Source organism: Vigna radiata, chromosome 1 (assembly GCF_000741045.1).
Source record: "Vigna radiata var. radiata cultivar VC1973A chromosome 1, Vradiata_ver6, whole genome shotgun sequence".
Classification (NCBI taxonomy): Eukaryota; Viridiplantae; Streptophyta; class Magnoliopsida; order Fabales; family Fabaceae; genus Vigna; species Vigna radiata.
Genome location: NC_028351.1, coordinates 13,823,064 through 13,832,107, shown reverse-complemented (window position 1 = coordinate 13,832,107; position 9,044 = coordinate 13,823,064). Strand labels below are relative to the sequence as shown.

Genomic DNA, 9,044 nt, shown 5'->3' with positions numbered 1-9,044 from the left:
ATATAAACAAAATATAATATATATATATATATATATATATATATATATATATATATATACCTTACTATATAAATATAATACATTAGATATCTATATACACATTACTATATAAATACAATATATTACCTGACGTAAACCCACTTTCTCGTACACCTTTATATCTATATAAAACTAAACTATATTACTTCAACACCTTATTCCCTCTGCACCCAAGCCATTAAAGTTTTCAAGAATTAGGATATTACACACTACTTATAAAATATATACATGTACACGCTAACAATTAATCAAACCCCAAAACAGACTCTTCTTTCTTCAACTTCATTCTGTAACCCCTACTTCTCTCTTCCCCCAAATCATTATTATTTTTCACTCTTCCGTGAACGCCATTCTCCCTTTTTCCACACTAAAATCGAACTACTCACCACTGCTATTTTCTTTCCCACACTCTCTTCATGAGAAACCTCAACCAATTCCTAGCTCCTACCCATGCCTACAATGCGACACAATTCCACTCCCTTTAATTCACATCAAGGTTCTATATTTCTGATATTCTTTTCTTTTCTTATTCTACTTCCTCTAACACAACATAGCAGTATAAATTAGAGCACAATTAATCAACATACAATTATTCTAAAGGAAATTATCTAACTCCTCTTACACATATACTCATTCCAATAATTTACTGAGTTATAATTAACACAATAACAAAATAATGTCAACTCCCCTTACCTTGGGTTTTCACGGTAAGCTAATTTGAAGACGCCCTAACGGAAATTCTCACCCGGACAGAAAAACAATAGTACCTATAAACCACCATATTGGCGGTAGAAAATAACTCTTGGAGTGAGAACTTAACAGAAATTAAAAAAAGAGGGTTCTAACTGCATAAAATCAGTAGAACCCCAAGCCCTAAGTTTCGGAAATAGCAAAGAGAAGGGAAAAATACACTTACCGGTCGGAACAAGAAATCGTTCGGTTCAAAATGAAGCTCTTGTCGCTGTGAACATTTAGGCACCTTCAAACTAAAAATTAAACGGTTCAGTGTTTGGATATCTTAGAGAGAAGGCAGAGCAAATTTCTAAGAAAAAAGAAAAGAGTTTGAGAGAGAAAGGAAATCTGAAAAATGAAAGTCTGATTTCTGAAAGGCCCTCTCCAAAGTCAGGTTGTCCTAGCTTTATGGGCCTGGCCTCCCATAAGGCCTAATAGCTTTTAAATTTTTATTTATTCATTATCATTTTTTTTTGGCTCTTACATAATATAAAATAAATTAAATATAAATTAAAATTTAATTTTAATTAAATTTAACGGTTAAAACCCTCTTTTGGTCCTCATATTTGTCTGTCAATCTCAATTTGGTCATCATATTTTCTTTTGTCTCAATTGGATCCTATAATTTGTAAAAATGAGACAATTAAGTCCTCTTCGTTAAATAATGACTAACGCTATCTAATTCTGGTGACGTGGAAAAATTATTTTATTATTTGGATTTTTCTTTTAAATCTAGAGCTTTTGAGGTGGCAAATTTATTCTATTAAAGGGAATTTGTTTCTAGACTCCTCTACTGCTTAATTCACTTCCCTGTAAACTCAAAGGTTGAGACATTAGAGAATGTCGAAGGTTGAAAGCAGCCTGGCACAGTTCGACCTCCCTGCCCAGTTCTATTCAATCGCTTGAACTTGCCATACTACCAAATGCGAGACGAGACCGTTCTATTATCCTCTACGTCGAAACTAACTCTGGAACCCTCTTTTCCATATCAGCAGACACCGACGACGGTGATGACGCTTCGAACGATGTCGTTCTCGAATGGAGTATCTTTTGGTCATGAAGAGGAGGTTTAGGAACAGCGCATCCGAGAGTTTGAGTTTGGGTTCGGATTCGGGGCTAGATTCAGGGTTAGGATTGTTTCAGAAATTCTGGACAAAGGGTTGTAAAACCTTCCCATCAACAGCAACAGTGTCGAATTGCAAGAGGGCAGAAGTTTTGATAAAATGAGCTTCCCAGTTGTGAAATCGGCCTCGATCTCCTCGCATTTGACGATGCTGGATTCAATCTCTCGAGTAATATCAATAGTAGCCTCTATCTTTTCGTTTACCTGATCCAGCGTTTTTTTTCAGAGATGAAATGTGAGCGAGAATCCCTCTATAGAATATCCCATGTTTTCTCTTCTCTGTGTGTTATGCATTGCAACCAACGAATCATTGCTACCACCATTTTATTTCTTCGTCGCTCCCACGATTGGCGATGCAGAGAAGGCGCACGCGACGACGAAGATGGTGAAGCGAAACACACACGAAGATCAAGAATCACATAAAAGTGACGTTCGCACACTCTTAAGAATCTATTTAATTCTTTTATTTTTGTTTAAGTTATGTCATTGAACTCTGATAATGGGTTTATCTCTCTGTAATTCTTATGATTTTGCTATGGGTTTCTAATGAATCAACAAGAAGGAGCAAGAGACAAAAATCATCGCGATTGCAGAGCTTGTCTTAGGAAATAGGAATGGATGGGGTTGAAGAAGATTCAGTGTATGGATGGGGTTGGTACTGTAAATTGGTACTGATAACATTTTAAAAGTGTTATTTATTCATTAGTAGAATCTTTTGCCCCAAATAATTAATAGTTTAATTAAGGCATTGTTTGGATGAGAAGAAGAGAGGCATAAGGTTAGGGTGATTTGAAAGATGAAGAAGAACTGAGAGTGAGAGAACGTGAATGGCATCATTGTTGCCGACGTTTATGGTGATCTGCATCCTGTTGGCTGGAAGTGAAAATTTTAATAAATTAATTTATAAAATATAAATAAAAAGAAGCAATAAAACCCAATGCAGTCAAGTTTATGAGAGATTTGAATAATTCAAATGAGATTCTAAAGCCAATATATTTCCACCATTAATGAAAATGACAATCGAAAGCAATGAATGTGACAGACTTTTATGAAAAGAAGCAAAAGTGAAAGAAAAAGATGTGTTAGAAATAGAGAGAGAGAAGCGCACTCCATGTCCAAGAATTAATTCATTCACGCTCCTTTATAATTAAAAATAAAATAATGATATAAATCAAAAGTCACGACGCCATTTTCATCTTCTATAACCGCTCACATGTTCCTTCATTGGTTTTGTTTCATTCTTCAGCATCCCATTTTCGAAGTTTAAGTTTCTGTTTGCAATGCTATCATCGATATAGGTTATGGAAATTTCGAGAAGCTTTAAAAAAGATACAGTTCTGTTGTGACCGGCGACTGGTGGTGTCCTAGACGATTGACGAAGGAAGGAGATAACTTCTCTCTCACACATGAAGAAGAAGGAGAAGAGAGGAAATAATTACAGGGACATGAGAAACACTTTTTATTTAAATAGGAAATTCCCAATTATAAATCCATATTCCATGTCAGAAGCTTTAATTTTTAACATTAAAATCCACGTAATTAAATCATTATAAATTACTTAATTCTCTCTCCACCACGTCATCAGTAACCGACGACGTTACTCATTAGTTAACAGTGAGGGCTTAATTGCCTCATTTTTACAAATTATAGGACTGAGACAAAAAAAAAATATGATGACCAATTACCATACAAATATGAGGACCAAAAGAGGGTTTTAACCAAATTTAACCTAATAAAATATAAAATAATTTTAATTTCAATTAATAAAATATAAATTTATTTTTATATTTACTTTTTTTTTAATAACGAATATCTACAAATATGAGTAATATAATATTTACATCAAATCTATTTATAAATAGAAATTAAAATACCTACTACTTATAAGTAATAAATATCTATGAATATCAATTATCCATTACAAAAGTTTGCATTTACTCATGACACGAACATTTTTATCATCCTAAATAGATTTGGATGTGCTTAGAATACTACTATCCCTTATTGCATATTTGTTGCATATGTTTTCGTTTTATTTGAGAAATTTTGGAAAGTAGTTAATCATTGACTTGAACTTTATAAATATTGGAAAGATTTTTCTCTTCAAATAGGAATAAGATAGAGTATAGACATATAGCAAGAGATGAGAAAAATAGGATTTGGAAATTAAAAAGAGAATATGTCACGTACATTTAAGTTTAAATATTGGGATTAATAAATAGTAGAAAAATTATTAAGAATGTCCACATACGATATCAGTATAGAAGAAAAGGTATTGAAATTATTTCTGGTCACAAAATACTAAAGAATCTCAGACAGATCTGGTCTTATTTTATTCATCCAATATATACTTTATGATAATAAATGCCATGCTTTAAATAGATGAAATGTTAAATTTATGTTATTACATAAGATGGGAGACAAAATAATTGTTTACTAGGAGATATAGTTGTGACATTAACTTAAAATTATATATAAAAAATATTATATATTATATGATTTTTACTTTTGTGAAGAGAGAAAGGTAAAATGTACATGAAAAGTAGTAAAAACATCTTATGAGTGTACCATACTTAATAATTTTAGTCAAATATTTAAGTTTACATGCTGCCACAACACTAATGCACATTTTATATTGTAAATATGTAAAAACCATAAGTCGTCTTTTTCTTCTTTTATTCTTTCTTTTCAATAGCATACATACACATATGGAGAAATTCATATGCAATAAAAATCAATCACATCTCTAGGATAACCCATTCATCTGTTTCATATATAAAGACATTCTTTAAAGATTGATAAATTCATGCATGTTTAACATTGAGTAGTACCTACTAAAAAGCTACAACAAGTAAATATTGTATCAGATAACAGCAAAACTATAAGAAACTGGCATTTTGAACACAACAGCCAATCATTAAACATTTAGTAGATCTGAAAACTATGCAGTCAAATCTGTTCCAAGAAAAAAATCCGGATAGAAAATATTTGGATTGGGTGGGAATCAATAGAAAAATACTAAATCGTTCCATATGCAATCCGGAATTTTGGTTCTTTTCCAAATTTGTCCGGTGAACGGCGGCCGTAACTATAACGGTCCTAAGGTAGCGAAATTCCTTGTCGGGTAAGTTCCGACCCGCACGAAAGGCGTAACGATCTGGGCACTGTCTCGGAGAGAGACTCGGTGAAATAGACATGTCTGTGAAGATGCGGACTACCTGCACCTGGACAGAAAGACCCTATGAAGCTTCACTGTTTCCTGGGATTGGCTTTGGGCTTTTCCTGCGCAGCTTAGGTGGAGGGCAAAGAAGGCCTTGCGATTTGTATCAAGATTTTTTTTCAATTTTTCAATAGAAAAGGGGGGAGTATTCTCAAAAACTTCATATCTAGATTTTTATTGGCGGCATGGCCGAGTGGTAAGGCGGGGGACTGCAAATCCTTTTTCCCCAGTTCAAATCCGGGTGTCGCCTGATTGATAAGAAACTTGAAATGAAAGATTATATTACTTTTTTTTATAAAACTTTTTTTCTAACAGAAGCAAGAAAGGAGTCTTGAGAATTGCGTTTGAAGTTGCAGTCTACTCCAAAAGTTCCATGTCAAGTCTAAGAGTATACACTCAGTTGAGACAGAGAGGCAGAAATAGATGCAAAAAAGGATTAGATTGAGATTTGGTTTCCCTTCAATCAGCTACAACACCCACCTCTTGCAGAAACAGTTCCATCTCTGCCTCCTGATTGACCTTGGGGACGTCCATAGCCAACTTTTATACCAGATGACTGCAACAATAGATTCATTCGTGATCTAGCCAAAAGGGGCAGCTAAGGATGCATGGAAAGTTCCATTTTATGTTATATGTTGTTTATTACAAGAAAGAAGAAAAAACAACAATGCTTCATTTTTATATTTAACTCATTTTGGTGAAACCAACCTTCATCAGAGCAACCTAAATCTCAGATGATACAGTGATAATTACCAAATGATGAAAACATCCATTCTTAAGAAACCATCCACCACTTTTTGCACTTTTTGCACTTTTTGCACGGAACATAATAGATATTTACCTCGTTCGACACATCAAAGACACCTTCCTGAATATTCTGAAGAATCTTTGCAGCAGTCCTTATAAAAGCCTGCAGAATGAGCAGTAAGTGACTTTCCATGGTAATAAATTTCACAATATTCTTGAGGTTGCAAAGCATAGTGCTATATCTTGGTTGATATTGATTGAGATGCATCACCTCTTCCACATTTTGAGCAGTCCTAGCAGAAGCCTCCAAAAACAGAAGTCCATTTTCCTTTGCAAACTGCTCCCCCTCCTCTTTGCTCACTGCTCTTCGATGAGACAGGTCACATTTGTTCCCTACGAGCATGATGCTCATGTTAGGATTGGCATGCTGCCGGGCATCTTCCAGCCAACTTGCTAAATGATTAAATGTGTCTCTCCTGATCAACACAAAGAGTCTTTTGGTTCTCAGTTGAAGGCACTTTGATAAAAGAACAAACCTCAGACTCAACTCCCACCACCCACCACGAAATACGAGAAAGAAAAAATGAAAAGGGGAAAAGAAAAGAATCATTGGGCATTATACTTATTTGTTTATATGAAACAAAAAGCATACATTGTTTGGGAGCCACAATGGAAGCAATAAGGGATACATACCAGAACTTCACATGTGGTTCAAACATTAAACTTTAATAATAAAATAAGACACAAATGTTTACTTCAAAAGAATTGAAACCATCAGTGACAAAAGAGAAGGTAACAGTAGCCACCAAAACTTCAAAAGTTTTTTAGTCATAACTGCACATCACAGGTGGTATGTTGTTCGATATAATTCTAAAGAAATGCAAACCATGAACTCTATGTCAAATTGTAAATAGCACCACCCACCTTGTAATGTCATAAACTAGAAGTGCTCCGGCTGCTCCTCTATAGTAAGATCTTGTGATGGATCTAAAAGACTCTTGCCCAGCCTACAGTAAAAACAAGTTCTGCATAAGTACCTAAATATTGTTCAAAGCAGTTTAGACATGACAAAATATATGAAAAAAGAATTCCATCTTCAACACTACTAGGACTTTTTAATCTTATTAAGATCCTACCGATACACCATGTTATGGATCACTTGAGAATTAAAATCCCTCCCACTCTCATTCTATATATGAAAATTGTAATACAAAATACATGATAAATAAAGTAATCCTAAACACAATATAATCATGATAAATAAAATAACCTTAGACACAATATAATGATGATAAATAGGGTAAATATTCTAACAGGATCAAAGGAAGTAATGAAACCATAATGAAACCATTCATTACGAACGACAACAATTTGGTCTCACCATGCAATGCCAATCACTGTAATTCAAGGCTTAGCCTTACAAAACAAACTAAATCACAGACAAGTGGGTCAATTTTAGATACTAAATTGGCCTCGATCAGACATCTGTATACATACATACCTCTTATTCTAACCATGTCCCTGCACTCCTATTTACCATGATACAATCAAGACAGAGAATAAAAGAATACATTAAAAATGTAAACAGACTTATTTTGTTTGGGCTTACGTTTCCAAAATTGATTCTGTAACACTAATAATGATTAAAATTGATTTTGAAATTACGAGATTTATGTTTGAGCTATTTACTTTCTAAAAAACTATGCAAAATTCGCAACAAAATTTTCTATGCAACCCAAAAGTTACTTAATGTGCCTTTGGTTTCACCTTGAACTTTCCAGAATCACATAGAACTGATAAACTTTGGCATGTTCAGTTCTACGTTTTATAGGTCCAAAACTTACTGAGTTTAAGCAACTTTAAGTAGCTTTCGCATCAGAATAAAAACTGTATATTATTTTACTTCTAGCTTGCTTTTATGATAAAAACATCTGAACAATATCGCATCACTTAAAAACTAATTCTAAAAGAAGAAAAAAAAAAACAATTCCATCCAAAATCAAACTTAAAACACGCGTAAACTTGTTTCAACTCAAGTCAATTCTAAACCCAGAACCAATTTCTTAAAGTTTCACCTAAATTCTAGGTAGCCAGCATTTGAAGATAATGTTGGATGATCCAGCATGAAATGAAACCATACACGCCAAAAAAAACAAACAATCAAACAAATTAAATACTGATCACAACTATTTTACTTAGTGTTCTAGCACATACACATACCCTTGATCAATTCTCACCTAATTTAAAATACCTACCTAACAAATAGTAATTAAAAAAAAACACAATTAAGGAACAGATTTTTACTTAAAAAAAAAAAAGTAAAAGAGAGAAAGAGATAGAAAGGGAGAGTAGGTGAACTGACAGTATCCCATATCTGAAGCTTGATGGGTCGAGAATCGATTGTGACCATGCGAGCGCCAAACTCAACACCAATGGTGAGATCATGAACAGGTTGGAACCTCTTATCAGTGAATTGGAGGAGCAGACACGATTTCCCTACTCCTGCACGACACCGGAGAAAAACACAAACTTGAAGTGAGATTCGGAGACCCAATTGCGAGAAGAAAAGGAAAGAGGGCGCAGAAGAACCTAACCTGTGTCGCCGATGATGATGTACTTGAATAGGTAGTCGTACGACATCGCTGAAGCTCTGAAGCGACGCCGTTTGGAAAAAGCAAAACAGAGAAAAGAACAAAAATAGGATGGTTTTAGTGTGGGTTGGAGAATAAGACGAAGAAGGAAGGAAGAGAGTGATGCAGAGTGAGAATGGTGGGTTTAAATCCCAATGACGTATTTCTATCACTTGTTTCTTTAATGCGTCTAGAAGATCATTTAATATTTCTTTTCTTTTAATTTAGATTTTTAGAATTTGTTTTCGGAGATGTTTATGTCTTTTAATGAGAATTTAGTATTTTCTTCTTTTATTTATGTTTTCAGTATTTGTTTTGTTAGTTGTTTGTGAGAATTTTTGGAGTATGGCTTTTCTATTGAGTTTTTTATATATTTTTTTAAAATTCTTAAAATATTTTATATTAGTATGTTATAATAGTTTTTTAATATATTTTATGTTTTGGTGGATAATTTTGGGACCGAGACAAGTTTCTCGTCTCTTAGCAAGGCGATGCTCAGAGCGAGAAAATTTAATAGAGGAATTGTTGATGATGAAAGTAGAGATTGTGGTGA

General features: G+C 33.8%; 2 protein-coding genes and 1 non-coding gene across 4 annotated transcripts in view; 1 reads left to right on the top strand and 2 right to left on the bottom strand.

Moving 5' to 3' along the window:
• LOC111241457 overlaps window positions 1-1,075 on the bottom strand; it is a 12,898-nt gene extending 11,823 nt beyond the window's left edge. Inside the window, exon 1 of the mRNA XM_022779516.1 lies at window positions 733-1,075. The gene's annotated coding sequence lies outside the window, so the exon portion shown is untranslated. The remainder of the gene's footprint in view (window positions 1-732) is intronic.
• A 3,997-nt stretch (window positions 1,076-5,072) lies between these two features.
• Window positions 5,073-8,650, bottom strand: LOC106772864 (ras-related protein RABB1b). Of its 2 annotated transcripts, none has more exons than XM_022785278.1 (6): window positions 8,456-8,650; window positions 8,224-8,363; window positions 6,786-6,868; window positions 6,133-6,355; window positions 5,956-6,024; window positions 5,073-5,670 (listed from the first exon to the last, which is right to left on the bottom strand). In XM_022785278.1, the coding sequence occupies exons 1-6, from the start codon at window positions 8,499-8,501 to the stop codon at window positions 5,578-5,580; spliced, it is 654 nt and encodes a 217-aa protein (XP_022640999.1). In that variant the 5' UTR covers window positions 8,502-8,650; the 3' UTR covers window positions 5,073-5,577. The 2 variants fall into 2 exon arrangements, with proteins under 2 accessions (XP_022640999.1, XP_014514966.1); XM_014659480.2 differs by having other exon boundaries at window positions 6,133-6,337; window positions 8,456-8,648.
• TRNAC-GCA lies at window positions 5,294-5,364 on the top strand. Its single transcript has one exon. It is a non-coding gene; the product is annotated as a tRNA-Cys (tRNA).
• Window positions 8,651-9,044: the final 394 nt, after the last annotated feature.